The following is an 18142-nucleotide window of genomic DNA, read 5'->3' on the forward strand; positions in this document are numbered from 1 at the left end:
AAAGTGGGTCTAATGCATCCACACACACTGGCTGTCCAAGCTTTAGATGTTTATACAAAATGAGGAGGCGGATTCGATGCGTAGGCCAAAGTGTCACCAGTGACTGACTTGGGAGGTGGCGGGAGGGGAGAAAGCCTTCCTACACAGAATCCTTACGAGGTGACGCGATGGCTTCAGCCCGCAGCTGAAGATCACTCAGTGTCTTCTGAAAACTTACGGAAGCGTCTTACAGGAAGCTAATGGTTTCACAGGATCCCAGAGGATGCGTGAAATGTAGGGCACCGCTTTGGATTCGTCTTAGAGGAGCGAGTCCCCAGTGTCGCTTCAGAAGCATAAGTGAACAAAGGACCTGCTTATATATTTTTTTAAACAAAAATGAAACATTCAAAGTTTAAAGATCTACTCTTACATGGCAACTTTGAGTGAAGGAAGGTGGTCAACTGATATTATAAATGGTGGGCGTATCAAACTTCCTAAAACGGTTTTCAGGAAGGAAAATCAAATGTTCCTAATAGTGTCTGAGGTGATTAGTATTAACTTCAATAAATAATGGCACGGTTAGAGATTATATTTATTATTATTAGATATCCTCCTACATTTTAGAGTAAAAGGTTCTTGGGACTTCCCTGGTGGTCCAGTGCCACCTCAATCCCCAGGCAGGAGGCCCAGGTTTGATCCCTGGTCAGGGGACTAGATCCTGTACGCCACAACCAAGACCTGGAGTAGTCAAAACTTTTTTAAGAAATAAAGTAAAATATTCTCATATAACCTAGCATGAATTACATAATTATCAGAACTAGAGAAATATTTGTGAAAACAGATGTACTTCCAAATATTACTTGTGCCCTATAGTGTCTCATTTAAATATTCTTATAGAATGATTAGACTGATCAAATGAATAAAAAGATTTAAATTTCAAAGTATGCAAAAATAATCTGTACCTGACACTTTTTTTAAAAATTTACGTAAAGTAGCTCTTTTCCAAGCTAAAACAAAGGTCATGTTTTTTGTTAATGAGGCAACTTTCTTAAAAAGCCTCTTTAAGCATATTCTGAATTTTACATATAAAGAGAAATTATTTGTAAGTGCCAGCTTAAAACACCAGTTATGGGGCTTCCCTGGTGGTTCAGTGGTAAAGAATCCACCTGCCAATGCAGGAGACGTGGGTTTGATCCCTGGCCCGGGCAAGATCCACGAGCTGCGCAGCAACTAGGCCCGTGCACCACAGTTGCCGAGCCTGCGCTCTGGAGCCCCCGAGCTCTGCAACAGGCGACGCCGCAGCGAGGAGAAGCCCACGCACTGCACTGGCGAGTTGCCTCCATTGCAACTAGAGAACAGCCTTCGCAGCAACGAAGACCCAGCACAGCCGAAAATAAATGATTTGAAACAAAAAACCAGTTATGGTTTTTAAAGCTTTCATTCGGTACTTTCCTTAAGGGTAACCATTTGGGAAATGAAGCATCAGTAAAATTACAACACACTGTAAAAGGTTTTGTTTTTTGTTCAGCACAGCTATGGATCAATATTTCTGATACCTTATTTGAAACATGTAGTTGTTTCCACATATTCCGATATGTAAAAATCATTCCTGCCCTTCTGCAAAACTCCCTCCCTCCTTCCCTTCAGTGTGACGTGGCTGAGTCACTACCAGGCGGAAGGGTGTTCTGAGCGAACTGCAGCGCCCCCAGGGAAGCAGAGCGCGGGGAAGGGACCACACGTGACCCGAGAGCCCCCCTCAGGTGCTTCCTTTGCCCTGGCACAAGCAATGGGTGCTGAGAGGGCGCCCTGGAGTTTAGGGTTCCCTCTGATACTGCTGGGTCCCTGTCTGCTCAGGTGTGAAACAGAAATACTGCCGCAGACCTTCTTTCTTTAGCAACAAAGTTCTTATGTGGGTGAAAGAAAATGGTGATTTCACACACTGGAAAAAAAAAAACCTCAGTATTCCAATTTTATTTAAAGCCATATATTTATACTCTGCAATAACCTATAACTATCTGAGGTCAGTTTAGTTCAACTCAAAATATATTATTTTGTTATTCATATATAATAAAGCAGAGCAAGGACCAAGCTTTTTAATCCTTATATTGTAAATACTCTGAGGGAAAAAAAACAATACTTATGTAATCTCAAGAATAATGAAAAATGCCATGATGAGGTATCACTTTACACTGGTTAGAATAGCCATCATCAAAAAGTCCACAGATAAATGCCGGAGACAGTGTGGAGAAAAGGGAACCCTCCTGCACTGTGGGTGGGGATGTAAATTGGAGCAGCCACTATGCAAAACAGTATGGAGGTTCCTCAAAAAAGAAAAAACGTCCAGGTATCAGAGGGAAAAGGGAGAGGACGAGGGGTCAGTTAGGAGTTTGGGATTAACAAATATAAACTGTTGTATATAAAACAGATAAGCAACAAGGATTTACTGTATAGCACAGGGAACTACACGTAATATCTTGTCACAGGTTATAATGGAAAACAATCTGGAAAATATACATGCATATAACTGAATCACTCTGCTGCACAGCTGGAACACAACGTGTCAATCACAATGCTGCTTCAATTTTTTTTTTAAAAAAGGAATCGTGAAAATGATGCTGGAAATTCTTACTCATCTGAGTGAAGTGGTGGGGAAGAACATGTCCAGTGTGTACTGCTGAGCTGTCCTGGGAAAAAACTCTCCTCTCCTGCCTTCCATTTCTCTAACTTAAAGGGGGGCGGGGAGGGGGAGAGAAAGGGACAGTGTCTAAGAAGGAAGAAAGCCATAATGGAAGAAGTAATAAAAAAGAAAGGAAAAAAAGATGATTTTTGAGGTGAACATTTATGAGACTCCATCCATTCTCTACTAGACCTTTTAGGTTGATATTTTAAAGGATTAATTGCATTATTTGAGAAGTAGTCTCATTAACTGAGTTTTAATAGAAAAAGATATTTTTCTATCTGTGGGATGGAGATATAAAGCCACAAAACAAACACTTAATGTACAAGATAGGCATTAAATAATGTGAAAAATGACTACTGTTCTAATAATTCTAATTCCAAAATTATATTTTGCTTCTTTTTTTTTTACCTATAAAAGTAATAAGAGCTACTAAATTAGCAAGCTTTCAAAAATACAATTACAAGATAACCACAAATACTGTGTTCTGCAAAGGTCTTTGTCACTTACATTAATAGATTTAAAGTTACTAGTAAACAGATAAGCATTTGCCTAACAGTTCAGGTCACCATCCACCTCATTAAAAAGGTTGAACCATCTCACCATGTTTTAATAGGTGCTTAAATTTCTTTTTCACCAAGTACTTTTTCAAATCTTCAGTTTCTTCCTACTCTGTTTTCACAGAGCAAGATCACTCTTATTCTCTCTACTCAATTCCATTTTTAACTTTCATCTGCAAACTCTTTACTCAACTTTTCAGAACTTCCTTCCAAACCTCTGAGGCACAACTCTCTCCAACTTTTCCTGTGTCTTTTCTATTTAGGCTAGCTAGGATTTTTTAATTAAAAAAAAAAAAAAAAGGCAAAGACAAATATATATTTTGTGTGGTGTTAATGCTCAGACTTTCAGATATTGATTAAAAAGAACCAGCTCAATAGAGAACCACAGTGTGCACTTTCTAAATGATTTTCAATATGACTATTCACTATTTTTTTAATCTTAGATTTTCCTGAGATAATTTAGTAAACAAGAGTGAAAAATGTATAATTCTGATGATTACGCCAGTGTCTCCCAGAGAAACTAAACACTGGAGCTGAAGGGGAACAAACCCGTCTTGTTTCCTAGTAAATGGACGTGGGCATTCTAGACATGGTATAGCTTGTTTACAAGATTGAAAAAAACCACTTGCAGGTAGTATCAATAAAAGAAACATCACAGTCCTGACCTGCCTTTTGAGTAGTTTCTTCCTCACTACCTAGAGGGTTCTGTAAGAACATTCCCTCACTCACTCCACTGACATTAACTGGCTCATTCATTCTTTTTCTCTTTTATGCCTTTAACTCACTTTCTCCGTCAACTGATCAATCACTGAACCTTTTTAGTGTGCTGGGCCCTAGAGACACACAGATGAAAAGAGTCACTGCCGTTCAGGCACAGGAGCTAGACAGGTCTGGAGGTGGAGCCACCGGGCCATGTAGACTAGATACACAGACTCGATGGAGTACGACTCAGCCGTAAAAAATTTGCCATTTGCAACAAGATAGATAAACTTGGAGGGTATTATGGTACGAGAGTAAGTCAGGAAGAGAAAGACAAATACCCTTTAAAAATTGTGACTTACTATGCTGTACACCTGAAACTTACATAATACTGTAAATCAACCATACCTCAAAGGAAAAAAAAAAGGAATTATAAAGCAGTGTGATTGCTAAGGGAAGAGGGCCTGAGAAGTGGAGAAAGGGGAGCAGGATGACTTTAAGAGGGAGGCAACGGCCAGGCTTTGTTCTAAAGAGAATGAGTTCACCTGATAAGGCACAGGGGGTGGGGCATGTCAACAAGAGGAAACAGCACCCACAGAAAGATGGGAATTCCTGGGCCTTCTGGTAGAACCTGCATGGTGGAGTTCAGGAAAGAAGAGAGGGTGCTGTGACCAGAATGTCTGGGCAGCTCAACCCAGTTCAGACTATGAGGGCCCAGGGGAATCAGGACTCCCTGGACACAGTAAATATTCAAAAATTGTTTGCTGCACTGATGTTAATTTCTTCATCACCAACAATTTTTGTTGCTGTTGTTTAGTTGCTAAGTCATGCCTGACTCTGAGGCCCCGTGGATTGACTAACCCGCCAGGCTCTTCTGTCCATGGGATTCTCCAGGCAAGAATACTGGAGTGGGTTGCCAGTTCCTTCTCCAGGGGATCTTCCTGAATTACCAACAATACTAAATTTAATTAAAACTAAGAGAGAGTTCAGGGAAAATATCCACCTTTTCAACCCAGTATTTCTATTATTAAGTACAGTAATTCCCTATTATACATGGATGAGATCACTACTAGAAAAGAATACTGATCACCAAAAATCATAAAGCTATTATTTTAGGGAGCTCTAAAATACACATTCTAAATACCAGTCATGTGCAGCTGAGATGTTTCAATCGAGAACCCTAATCATTTGCACATAATTACAACAGCACAGTTCAACAGGAAAGATCTGACAGACAACATTATTTTTCCAAAGAATACTAGCAATACTTCTCAGTTTTGGTTTCTAATGCTCACGTGAATCTATGTCTTAGATTGTAAGAAATGTAAAAATCCCAAGCTCTTAAGCTCTGAGCTCTTCCCCACGGAACGCCTGTATCTGGAAATAGACCTCATAGAGCTCCTCAGGACTCCTACCAGTCGAGGCTGGTTGGAGGCACAGCTTTTATTCTCATGAACAAAAATGTTCCCTGTATGTCTCCTCTTCAGGCAGGGGCCTTAAAAATTTAGCAGTAGCTAAATCAAACTGGTAAGCTTTCAAACAGGTATCTGGTAGGAAATTAATTTTGCTTAAAAGTTTCAGTTTTCAACAGATACAGCATCAGCTGCCATGTGAGTTATAAAATTGGCACCTAATGGACTGGTCTTTTAATTAAAAGTTTACTGTTTAAAAACTATATTTCACTTTTCACTGTTTCCTAAATTTTTGCCATACTAAAAAAGAAAGAAAATTGGACTTTTAGAAGATCTAAAAGGCACACTATATAAAGGAGTACTGAAGACTCGGGTGAAGTACGCCAGTATGGCATCTGTTCAGGTTTGTTGCTACCATAAAGTCTGAATAATTATCATCCAAACAAACCGAGTTCCTGCTTATGGAGAGAAAATATTTATCAGCACATCTGCATTTCAAAGCTCTTGTTCTGGGAACTTCTCTACATGATGGAACAGATTAAAGTAAGATCATTAGTCTATATTTTTTGTAGCTCATTTCTTCCATAAGAATTAGTTTCCCTGTTTACCTATGTACTTCAGCTTTCTATTTTATTGCTGTGCAGCCACAGAATTTACCAATCTGAAGGACCATACTAGCTTCTTTTGGTAAGTACATCATATAACGCGTTTTGCTTTATACCTCGTTTCAAGACTGGTAAACTATATGGAGGGAAGTAAAAAGTGGACTCTCTTTTCCTTTCCCAACTGTGAGACCTTCTTCTGTCTGGGCCAGACTTTGATATGTGCCCCTTGGCTGAGAACCCGCGAATCCAACTTCACACTTAGCTGCAGTGAAGTAGCCCTGCAGGCAGGCCGACTTCAACCACCACCAGCGGCATCATCATTAAAATCCGGCTGGAGGTCGCCATGGTAACCGCCTGCTGAGGCTCCGCTGCTGCGCGGGCATCTCCTCATCAGCTACCATGTGAAATGCAAATGCAGACGGTCTGAAAATTAGTCAAGAGGAATAGCGGATGAGGATGCAGATACGTGAAATATTCATGCGCTTCGTGGAAGAGAGGAGACAGCGTGAATGACACAACAAAGAGCGGCCCCTGACACCCTCGCCATCATCCTGCACAACTGTTCACACCCTCCCTCGATTGTGGGCAGAGTGCTGGAGCCGGTTTTGTGAAATGCCGTATTTATATTCCACACCCAAAATAGTAATTAAAAATGGCCAACATAATAATAGCATTAACATCAAATAAAGATAACGCTTCTGAAATGACCAGCACTGTCTCGTAAGAGTTTACTCTAAGCGCCTGAACACAAGTGCTGCGAAACAAAAACATCCAAGCGTCACTGACGATCAGTGTCAAACGATCAGGGGAAAAGTACTTCCAACATACTAGGACCATGAGTGCTTTTTCCATATGCTAAAAATTCTTTATAGAGATTTTGTTATTCAAGTTACATGGACTCAATCTTCCTTATATAAAACTAGAACCAACTGCATTCATTTTGAAATAGAGTGATAAGACCAACTGAAAGGTGAACATTGTAATTGCTTCCTTTTTTTCCCTTTGCCCCTTTCCATTTTCCTTGGGCAGAACTTCTGCTGCCCATGAGCAGGTCCCTGACACCGTAGTTTCTCTGGGTGGGTCCCCAGTGAGCTGTCCAAAGAGTTATGTGAACACATTAGTTAACCTGAGACACTGCTATTCTGCAGTATCTCCTCAAATACTGGTAAAAATCATGATGCATTAGGCAAAAATGGGAGATGTTTTGTTCAGGAGAACACTGGATGTCAGGTGGAGGCCAAACAACTCATTTCAATGGGTTCCCAAAGCAAGCAGGGACCCACGCTCCGATATTCACTGGGCAACGTCTGCTAACACTTTCAGTTCCTACCAAGGCACTTTGCTACCACGTCTACAGTGATGACCTCAAACGTTTCCCATAGAAATCTGACTGCAGTGGGGAGGTGGTGATGGGACTGGCCTGGTGAGAATGAAAAGAGCACGGATAAAGCTGAAGGAACAGGGCTGAGAGAGATGCGGCTGAGAGATGTTTGCTTCCATTCTGGGAAAACAAAGGCAGGAGGGAGGTTATGCCAGAAGAGGAGGTCATAGCTGCTCTGAGACCGTGGGCATGGGGAGGGACACTGGACGTGCTGGTCACCCAGAGCCTGGGCGCCGTGTCCAGGAGGCGGTGAAGTCAGCCACTGTTCCCATTACACCCACTGTGACACTGCATGAGGTGTGGGGTTCCTCTCCATGTGATGGATGAACTGTGGGCAGCTCTTTAACAGCCAAGCCTCTGAGAGAACGAAAGTGGAATGAAGGTGTTCTCTCTGCCACCTACACTCAGCATGTGCATCATGGGATAGAGAAGGGCCCCAAATAAAATGCAAGCATTACCAAAACGAACAACGTGGACACACGAACTGAAAGATGACTTACTTCCTCTGAATAGTGGTCTGACGGGAGAGGCGGGTAGTCACACTGCTCTATCTTCTTACACAGCGAGTACAGGTTCATCTTGTCGCCATAGAAAGGACTCTGTAACGCTGCCATCTGCAAAACGCTCCCAATGAAACTGATACACTTACACGTTAACTTTAAAGGAGGTTTCATCGAGCATATGACACTGGAGGGGAGGGGATAATTACAAACATTTTAAATAAAGTTCTCCAGGCATTTGGCGTTTCATGAACATCCTTTTCAGAGAATTAGCTCATAAGTCCTAAAATGTCTTACTTCAATTTTTGGTTATTATTTTTAACATTTAAACTTTCCTAGAAGGGAGAAATGGTTAGCATAGAATTACATATACACCCGCACACACTTATGCAGCATTAACAGTATTACAAAAATAATATAACTTAGGACTCTTTGTAAATACAGTGCAATAGGAACAACTAGTGTATCTCATGACCAAACAGACGTGAATGGTGTAACATCAACCATTCAGTGGTTAAAATACAACAAACATGAAACGAGCCAAAACTGCAGTACAATCCAGGAATGGTTTAGGGACCGGTACACACAGCATTTTATCTCTCACGACAGTCTCTGCAGGAAAAGGCTATTCTGAAATAAAAAAATGTCTTCTCAATCTGAATGTTCTGATACTCAAACTAGTTCACAGTGAATCAGAACTCCTTTCCTTTTGTGACAATGTCTCAGAAACACTAAACGTGCTTAAAAGCCCTAGGAGTCATGGCCACTAATTCAAGGCATCCAAATGGGATTTTTATGCGGGGTCGGGGGGGAACACTCGAAGAATGAAGGACTTTAAAAAAGACATTATCAAATTTAACTTTAAGACCAGGTTCTAACCTGACATTTCAAGTGCGAGCAAGGACTGCAGTAAGCGGGGTTACAAACTCAAGATTCAATTGAGGATGTTCGCCTCCTGTTCAAACCTCCTAAATCTCTGAACCGCAGCAGCGCGACTACAACACGGAGTGCAAGGCTGCCCCCAAGTCAGTCACCCTTTTCTACATGTGCTAATAAGTTTGATTTTGGAAGGACAATGTGTACATTCCCCAGACAGGCCCGGCGTGCGTGCAACATGCTGGGCCGAGCAGGGCTCCTCGGTGGGCGTCAGCAGGGATGGGATGAGCTGAAAATGGCTCTCATCTGTCGGGGCTGCGGCAGAGCTTAACTCCTTCCCGGCCTGGACCGCGGGGCTGGGGGATATGGGCCTGCAGAGCTGCCCACCAGCTCTTCACTGCAACTCCTGCCAAACCACCTTCAGAAGAGGTGTTCCCCATGACGAGAGATCCCCAAACCAGGTGTGTGTCCCTAAACGTGTAAAATGCTCCATCCGAGAGGACATTTCCAGAAGAGCGGTTACGATAATAATTATGTCTTCTGTTAAGATACGAGGACACTCTGTGATAAAACAGAATCTTTTAAGATGCCCCCTTAAAAAAAAAAACACTGTGTGTAAACTGTTGTCTCCTTGTGTTTGCAAAAACCCTAAGTAAATGTACGTGTGTTCGTTATCACGTGCCAGGAGCTCATTACGGTACTTTTGTCTCAATACTGCAGTGTTAAAAAAAAAAAAATCTGAACGTCCCCTAAGGAGTTAAACAGGAATAGTATATTTTCATGCATCTCCTGCTTTGACAGATGAAAAATGTCAACTGTCCTGTTTTTATTTTCAAGCTTTTGCACTATTCATCTGGTTCATTAGTGCATCTCGATGCTGCCCCTGACAGCTGCTCGCCCTCTCCTCCCAGCAGCTGAATTTTTCAGGCTAATTTGATCCTCCACACTGAGACGATCGCTAGAATGATTGACTTGCTCCCTGACCTCCAGGGTCCGACTTCCCTGATTAGTATTCTAGGGGTGTCGGAGGGACGAGAGCCCACTGTCTGTCTTCGGGGCTGGTGGCAGCTCTCTCTTTTTTTTGAACTGTAAGCCACCAACCTACAACCCTGGAAGGATGCGATTGCTGCACTGAACAATAAAGGAAATGTGTAAAACCTACTTTTCCATGTAAAGGTCCGTGTAGCCAAAGCACAGCATCTTGATTTTAATTAGTAAAGTCTACTTTGTTGCATATCAATTAAAACTGTACTGCCAGTTTTGTGTGTGTGTGTGAGGTTTCAGAAATATTTGAAAGTCTAATTTGCTGAGTTTAAATTACATTTTCAAAAAAGGATTCCCACTCCTTCGTTGTGAATGGTAAATTCTTAGTGGGATACAATAGAAAATGTCTAGGAAATGCTATGACCAGTTTTCTTAAAGATAAACTTCTGGGCATTTTTATTAACATTATATTAGAAAGAGATACAATATCAAAGTAAATTAAATCCTTAGAAAAAATTCTAGTTCTTCCCAATGACTTGCATGGAACAATTGGGAAAATGCTCTGAGCTGAAAACTAATGTTAACACATTAAATGCTTTCACTCAAAATCATTCCCAACACATAATACGCATGAATGTAGGAGCATCCAAAGAAATAATTTTTATTTTGGTTATCATTTAAAGTATACATAAAAATGGGATGCTGCCTCTCAAAGGCAAATTCATAATGTGAAGGATTATTTCAGTTTTGATATGGGAATCTCTTGGTTCTAAAAGAATTATGCAGACTTCTCAAATAACAGAACTTTTTCTTTTTCATTGCTAAATTTACTGTCCTTAGTGGAAACCAATTTGCAGTTTACTTTGAGGTATATAAAGGGAAAATGTTGCTTTGATAATTTATTAGACTATGGCCTGAAAGAATCTAAGGTTGCCTAAGTAGGTATAAAATATTTTAAAATGTACAAAGTGCCTTTTAAACTTTGTAATAACAACATAGTCAAATCAGTGCAACACTGTACCAAATTATTAACAGAATATAATATTACTGAGCATAAACCTCTTTTAATCTCATGTGAACAGTGAATACAAACAAACATGTATTTTATTCTATCACTAATTCATAACTTTTCTTAAAAACATTATCCCAGGGATGTTCTTTAAGAACATTTAAAAGCTCCTAAGTGGTTGTTATTTTAGTAGGAAGAACACAATAATCTCAGGTTCCTTACATTAAGGAAGTCTGACCTTCAATCTGTAAACAATAATTAAAGATTATGACACACATTTTAAAAAACCTTCTGATGCTCTACTTCCAAGTAAAGGTGGAACAATTAAAATACATGATCTCATCATATTTTATTTAAGCCGAAAGACAGGAGACAGAAAATAGTAACAAATACACTGGTTTCTATCTATCCACTTTAGACTTCCTTTCTATGTCTTAAAATATGAAAAGGATTCCATGTATTATTTTCCTTCATTTTATTTTATTAAAAGAGTAGATGTAGGCTAATGTTTAGTGAACAGCACTGACTAGAAGCCCACATTCCGAAGAAAATTACCATTCAATTAAAGAAGTCCCTGGCTTGAGCCTTCTCTTACACCATTACTCTATAACGAGTATCAAACGTGCTCAGAGCATGCTTTCTTCTATTCACCCAAACTGTCACACTGCAATACTTGCTAGAGGACCTGTCTACATAATTCCATCTTTCTTTGATAAATTATCACCAGCAGAACAGTTGAGAGAATTTCACCAAGCTTTACCAATACAAAGTGTTACTCACAGAAACTAAACTAGAAGAATAACCTAGAAGAATTATCTCTCTATAAACTATCCTGAAAGCTGAATTACTCTACATAAAAGTTTAAAAAAAATTGATAAAGATATTTACCATGCTTTCATATTTTAAATCCATTCCATTGTTATCTCTCCAGCTATGCATGGGCAAGTTGGTTTTTTTTAATAGATGTTCAAATGTATATTTTTATAGTAAGATTATGAAGCAACATTATATTAACATAAAAAACATTTAAGAAATTAAACTCCGATCAAAAGGAAACAATTTAAAATTATACTGGAGAAAATAAATGTGTAGAAATGTGTAGTTACTAAACTACATTATAAAACCAGTTCCTAAGTCAATGAATTAACTTCCTCATAATTAAAAAGCTAATTCTTAAACACCACCTAGGAAAAAAAATAACTATATACTAAAAGGACAGGGGAAACACACTCCAGTAAGTAAAAGCACGTCAGTGTACGGAATTTACCAGCATTGCCTACCTCATACAGTAGACAGCCAAGGGACCAGATGTCAGACTTGAAGTTGTACCCGTTTTCGTGTATTCTCTCTGGAGACATGTAATAAGGTGTACCCACTGCAGAAAGAAAGCAGACGGAACAAGAGGAGGACAAAAATGAAGATGCAGCTGTGATAAGAAATTACATCCAAAATTTTAGATTAAAATGGCATCAAAAAAATTGATTAAGATTAGAACACTGTTCTGGGCATACTCCAGAACCTTTAAATGTCCTCTTTTCTCCTTGATCCTGAATAGCACACTTACATCTGTCCCACATTAAAACGGAGGTGGTGAGTGCCACTTGCTTTCTTTAATTCAGGTAGAGTCTAAGGAGTACAGAAAGAATTCTAACAAAATCTACTAAGTGGCTCACACTTGTTTCATTCTTAATTTTTAACATGGCTTGTATGTCCCAAATAAGCATGACAATATAGTGATTTTAAAATACATAGTAACACATAACAATTGGTGGAGTGTGTATAAAGCATACCTATCAACTGTTACAGAAACATACCTTAGAATACTATTGTGATTCTTAAAATTACAAATATAATCACCAACCGTCAGTACCTTACTTAACTCCCACTTTAGAAAGAATAAAACAGAATTTTGTATATCAAAGGGCTATATAATAACATATGTGAAAGGCCAATGACATCTCTGGAAGAACGTCTCAGGCTGTTACTACTGAGACCTTTATAGACACAAGGTGCCCTGGATAATTTGGGGTTTGTTTCGATGTTAGCTTGTTTTGAATACGCTTTCTTTTTAATATATTTAATATTTATTAAATGTCTTAAATAAGACATTCACATTATATTTTCAAGGGCAGAAACTTTTAAGTAACTTTTGAAGGGAGAATCTTAAATCTCAAACTTAGATGGCTATTATTTCACCCTCATTTTGCCTAAGGCTTTTTGCCAAATAGAAAATCGAAGTTTGAGACAAAATTTAGAAAGCTTACTTGCTTGAGGCAACAGCTACCAAACTGTGCTGCTACTCACAGAGAAAAGCTCTTTCTCCCTCTTCTCCCGAGAACTCCCTAGGAGTTCACAGTAGGTCTCGTGAGAGTGTAACTCGGGATGCTCAACAGGGGTGTTCGCGCAGAGGGAACAAGGGTGGACCCGACAAAGTCATGGCGCCGTGCGCAAGCACATCCTCCTCCCCGAGGACGGCGTTACACACGCTGTGAGCCGAGCCGACACTGGGCTAAAGGGAAAACTCCACGGAACCATCCCTGCGCAGGAAGTCCTAGAGACACTGGAACCCCTTCTTCCTACTAATGGATGGCCCTAATCAGAATGGATGGAAGGGGAGGTATTCATAAAAATGAGGAAATGAAAAAAGGAGTGTGCAAACAGGAGGATAAAAGGCACTGAAATAAAGTATGACACGTTCGGATGCTATCAGAGGCAGACGAGACATCAATGATTTAACTGCAGCATTTCCTGCGAAGACGAGTAAAGTTGCCGATTCCCGTCGGGAGGAGAAAAGCCAGACAACCTGTGGAAACGGCTAGGTGTGAAGAACGTGCACTATCCCAGAGTCGGACACACACTCGCTCCGCGGCTGCCCTCTCGCCCGTCTTCAGCGGCGACACCGACTGGACACACGCGGTTGACGGAGGCGGCGGGTGCGGCTCGGGTGACAAGCGGCTGTGCCTCGGCTCCCGGTCCAGGGCCCGGGGCGGAGAGCCGTGACCCGCAGAGAGGGGCTCCCCGGAATCCACGGGGGGAGGCGACGGAAAACACTGAGGCGTGAAGGTTCAGGGTTTACCAGAAGCGAAGGTGATTAGCTCAGGGAAACCTGCTTATACCTCAGGGCTCTGAGGTGAATGTGCAAGATGGATGAAGAAACGCTCGCGTTTGCCCTGGCATCACACCTGGGCCGCTGCACAGGGCCCACGTGCCGCCGGCCGCCGCCGCCGCCGGCTCTCGAGCCCAGGGGCAGGGAGGCCGGATGACGGTAGGGGCTACAGGACACTGCATCTGAGACGGGGAAAGCACTCAAGGCACCGAGGAGTCGCTTCTGGGGCGCTGCGGGGGGTCACGGGCAACCGTTGCACCTGCAGCCCGAGCCGCGGCTTCCACTCGACGCTGGTTCTCTGCACGTTGGAAGGAGCCAACTCAGCCTATAAGCGACCAGTAGAACCGCACTTAGCCCAGAATGCCTCCTCCTTCCGTTCTGTGTGTCCTGCTCCCATCTCAGAGTGGAAATCTGAGCGGGCGACTCGCCTTGCTGGGTGACACCTCAGGTGACGACACTGCGTCGTCGGCAGTGAGGAGGAAGGTGCCATGGGGCCGCGCCCAGCGCCGAGCGGGGCGCTGCTCTCCACCGGGCGCCCTGTCCTGGACACCGACCTGAGCACAGGCGGGGTCCCTGCCCAGCAAGGACCCACCCTCGCCCCCTCCACCTGACAGGGCCCGCAGAATTTCAAGCACTAGGAGAAGGTGAGATGCGTTGCATCTCCATGTTTCAAACTTAATGAATATATGATTATTTCCTAAAAACGCTTCTTAAAAAAAAAAACAAAATCCTGACAGCTGTGCTGCCTCCAGCATGTGGAGACTCCCTAACAGCTGTACAAGGCGGAGGTGCGCAGGGACGTGAGGAGACCTTACAGGGACCACGCGACACCCTGAGCGCGAGGAGCCTCAGAGGGCGGGACGCGCGGCGCGCTCGCCCTTCCACCGCGGGCCCGCACGACGGGAACGGAATTCACCACAGCAAGAACTTGGGTCATTTCAACCTCCCGACAGGAGAAGCGAGGAATGGATGAAAACGCCACAAAAAGCAGAAAGGCCGAGACCAGACAAAAATGGTTAAAGAAATGAAAATGCTATCTGACCTTTTTTTAAAACATAGTAAGACAGTCATTCAAATATATATTTTTTAAAACTTTTCATTACGTTAATTGACTTATTCTAGCTATATAGAAGAGTTTTACACGGAAAGCACTCTATTAACAATAAATACGTTCGAAAATGTATCCCTGTACAAATGAAGACTGATGTTCACAAGTTCTACAATATGTTAAGAGAGCCAAAGAATTCTGCTAAACTGCTATTACAGAATATATGACTAAAATAGTTAATAACTTACATTTCATCAGAATAAGTTACATACAGAATTTTCCCAATAGTTTAGCTAAGCTAAACATTTAGCACTGCCATTGCTGCAAAGACTTGAACGAGAAAAAATGATGGAACCACTGAAATGTCTTTTTATATGGTTAGATCTGGGCTGCTAATTTTTCTGTTTGGTTTAAGGGAGGGAAGGAAAAACCAGTCAGAGGTCAGGAAATATGTTTCACATCTTACCTTTGCCATGAGCTAGCCAGGACCTCTAAAGTTCTCTTTCTACTCACTCACCTTATCTGTAAGATGCAGTGATGAGGAAGATGAGCTCATTTCTGAGATCCCTTTGCTCTAAATTTGGCAGCCCTCTTAAAAATTGTACAAATGCCCATAGGAAAAGTGAAGTGGAGAAAAGTAATATATTCCTATTTTAAACTATCACCTAGGACAGCTGACTAGGGTACAAACAAGTCAGTTTAAAAATGTTGCTTCTTAGAATAAACTGCAGAAAAGAAAGCTTGGAACATTCCTTGTTGGGAAAACTGAAAGGACACAACTCATCTTAAACATCAATTTGATTTAAACATGCGTGCGCACCACCCCCCACACAACTTCAGGGAATAGGAATTAACTTTCATTTTTTCCTTCATACTCGTATGTCAACCCAGAAATTATGTTGGCAGACTTCATGGAGAGAGGCCAAATTTACTTAATTGTAAGGAGTATTATCTCAGGTCAGTACAGAATGTCTCAGAAGTAGATTAATATTTCTTCTATGAGAGACATTTATTAAATAAATTTTTCTTCTTTCCAGTGTAACTGATAACATTTAAAACCCAGATAATTTTACAGTTACTGTTTCTCTGTCCAGGCACTGTGTTAAATGGAGCACGTGTATTATCTTGCTGAGCTTTCAACAATGTTTATCAGGTCCCCCTGCACTGTTCAAGGTGCTGGTGAGACAGAAAAGGCTAAGCCCCTCATGGGGCTCACTGGCTAGAGAAATGGGGGCCATTTCATGAGATATTCCCACTATTATCTTGTTGTAGAGAAGACGCATAAGGAAGTCCTGTAATCTGCCAAAGGTGACAAAGCCAGTAAGGTATGGACCTAGAATCCAGCCAGGTCATCCTGTCCATTGCACTTTAACAGTTATTTTGTTAAAAGTGACCACTGTGAAACATGACTGGGAAAAAAAAAATCTGAATCTTTCCAAATTAAGAAGCAGAGAACTCTTCTACAAGTCTCAGCATGTACACACGAAAGGCCACGGGTGAGGGTCAGAGATCAGTGCTTCTCTGCAGCTCCTCTGCTTCAAATAAATACTTGTGATGGTAGTTGAGAGGTTAACCATGCACAGTTTACAATTAGATAACAGCTTCCTCCCAGCGTGATGATTTAAGTCAAGAAAGGACTGAAAGTTAAAAATAAACCAGTGCAAGTAGCCTTCAATACTGACCAAGCATATGCTGTCTTTACGGCTCCATCCACACTGAACTGAAGGGAGACCAGCCAAGGAGAGCCCACAGAGAGGTGCTAGGGAAGGTGCGGGAACAACAGGCGAGTGACCACAGGTGGCACTTGGCACCAGAAATCAAACTGCTTTCATGCCTGGTTCAAGAACACTAATTTTCTAAGTTGCAATCAGAGGATGTATCACACTCGGAAATAGTGTGGGGAACATGAATTGTACACTCAAGAGACCCCAGTGTGAAAATTCTGAGGCTGGCTGAACGGCAGCCATGCGTTTACCCTGCTGGCAGCATCACAAAATCAGAGAACCATTGTCTCATTCTGAATAGCAAAGAGGAGTTCAAACAATCCTGTAACACAAACAACAACGACATCACAATTGCCCCCAAGGGGTTTCAAATATTTGTCCAGCATGAGGACCAGTCTCAGAGCATTGTAGCCAGTGCTTTGTAAAAACCCCTTCCATCCTCAGGAGGTGCAGCAAGCATATATAATAACTAAATCACACATGTACACGCAAAAAGAAAATTCTCCATCTTTGCTCTTCTGGGAGACATTAAGAAAGCAAGTAAAATGCCGCATTAGAACATGATGAAGCCTTTTTTTTTTTTTTCCCTTTCTTTTCACTAGAACAAGCAGTGAGACAGGAAACACTTCACTGTATACAATAAATGCAACTTTGGTGCAAATGGATTTGCCTGAATAACAGATAACTACTCTTAATTATATACACCTTTGGAGTATATAATGTTATATTTCATGGTGGTTTCTCTAAGTTTTGTTAAAATTACTATGTCTTATATTCCTGTCCACGATGTACTCAAAAGCACAAAGGAGAGACACCCCCTGAGAATTAAATAAGCATTTGTAAATAATTTAGAAAAACAGAACTGCTAATAAATTAATAGTAATGCTAGAAAACAACTTTCTTGCTAGAAACTTTGATTATGACAAGTGTGATATTTTCTCCCTTGAAAAGTAAACATGTATCACTCAACATGCCAGCAAATTGGGAAAACTCAGCAGTAGCCACAGGACTGGAAAAGGTCAGTTTTCATTCCAATCCCAAAGAAAGGCAATGCCAAAGAATGCTCAAACTACTGCACGATTGCACTCATCTCACATGCTAGTAAAGTAATGCTCCAAATTCTCCAAGCCAGGCTTCAGCAATATGTGAACCGTGAACTTCCTGATGTTCAAGCTGGTTTTAGAAAAGGTAAGAGGAACCAGAGATCAAATTGCCAACATCTGCTGGATCATGGAAAAAGCAAGAGAGTTCCAGAAAAACATCTATTTCTGCTTTATTAACTATGCCAAAGCTTTTGACTGTGTGGATAACAATAAACTGTGGAAAATTCTTCAAGAGATGGGAATACCAGACCACCTGATCTGCCTCTTGAGAAATTTGTATGCAGGTCAAAAAGCAACAGTTAGAACTGGACATGGAACAACAGACTGGTTCCAAATAGGAAAAGGAGTCCGTCAAGGCTGTATATTGTCACCCTGTTTATTTAACTTATATGCAGAGTACATCATAAGAAACGCTGGACTGGAAGAAACACAAGCTGGAATCAAGATTGCCGGGAGAAATCTCAATAACCTCAGATATA

At 41.3% G+C, this 18142-nt stretch overlaps 1 protein-coding gene across 4 annotated transcripts in view; it reads right to left on the reverse strand.

Moving 5' to 3' along the window:
* NEK7 (NIMA-related kinase 7) overlaps positions 1-18142 on the reverse strand; it is a 137270-nt gene that overhangs the window by 7255 nt on the left and 111873 nt on the right. For all 4 annotated transcript variants that reach the window (XM_010831094.1, XM_010831091.1, XM_010831093.1 and 1 more), the window contains 2 exons: positions 11963-12057; positions 7814-7927 (listed from right to left, as the gene is read on the reverse strand). In XM_010831094.1, the coding sequence (XP_010829396.1) occupies positions 7814-7927; positions 11963-12057 (209 nt within the window). The remainder of the gene's footprint in view (positions 1-7813; positions 7928-11962; positions 12058-18142) is intronic.

This window comes from Bison bison, unplaced genomic scaffold, assembly GCF_000754665.1.
Source record: "Bison bison bison isolate TAMUID 2011002044 unplaced genomic scaffold, Bison_UMD1.0 scf7180017864524, whole genome shotgun sequence".
NCBI classification, from domain to species: domain Eukaryota; kingdom Metazoa; phylum Chordata; class Mammalia; order Artiodactyla; family Bovidae; genus Bison; species Bison bison.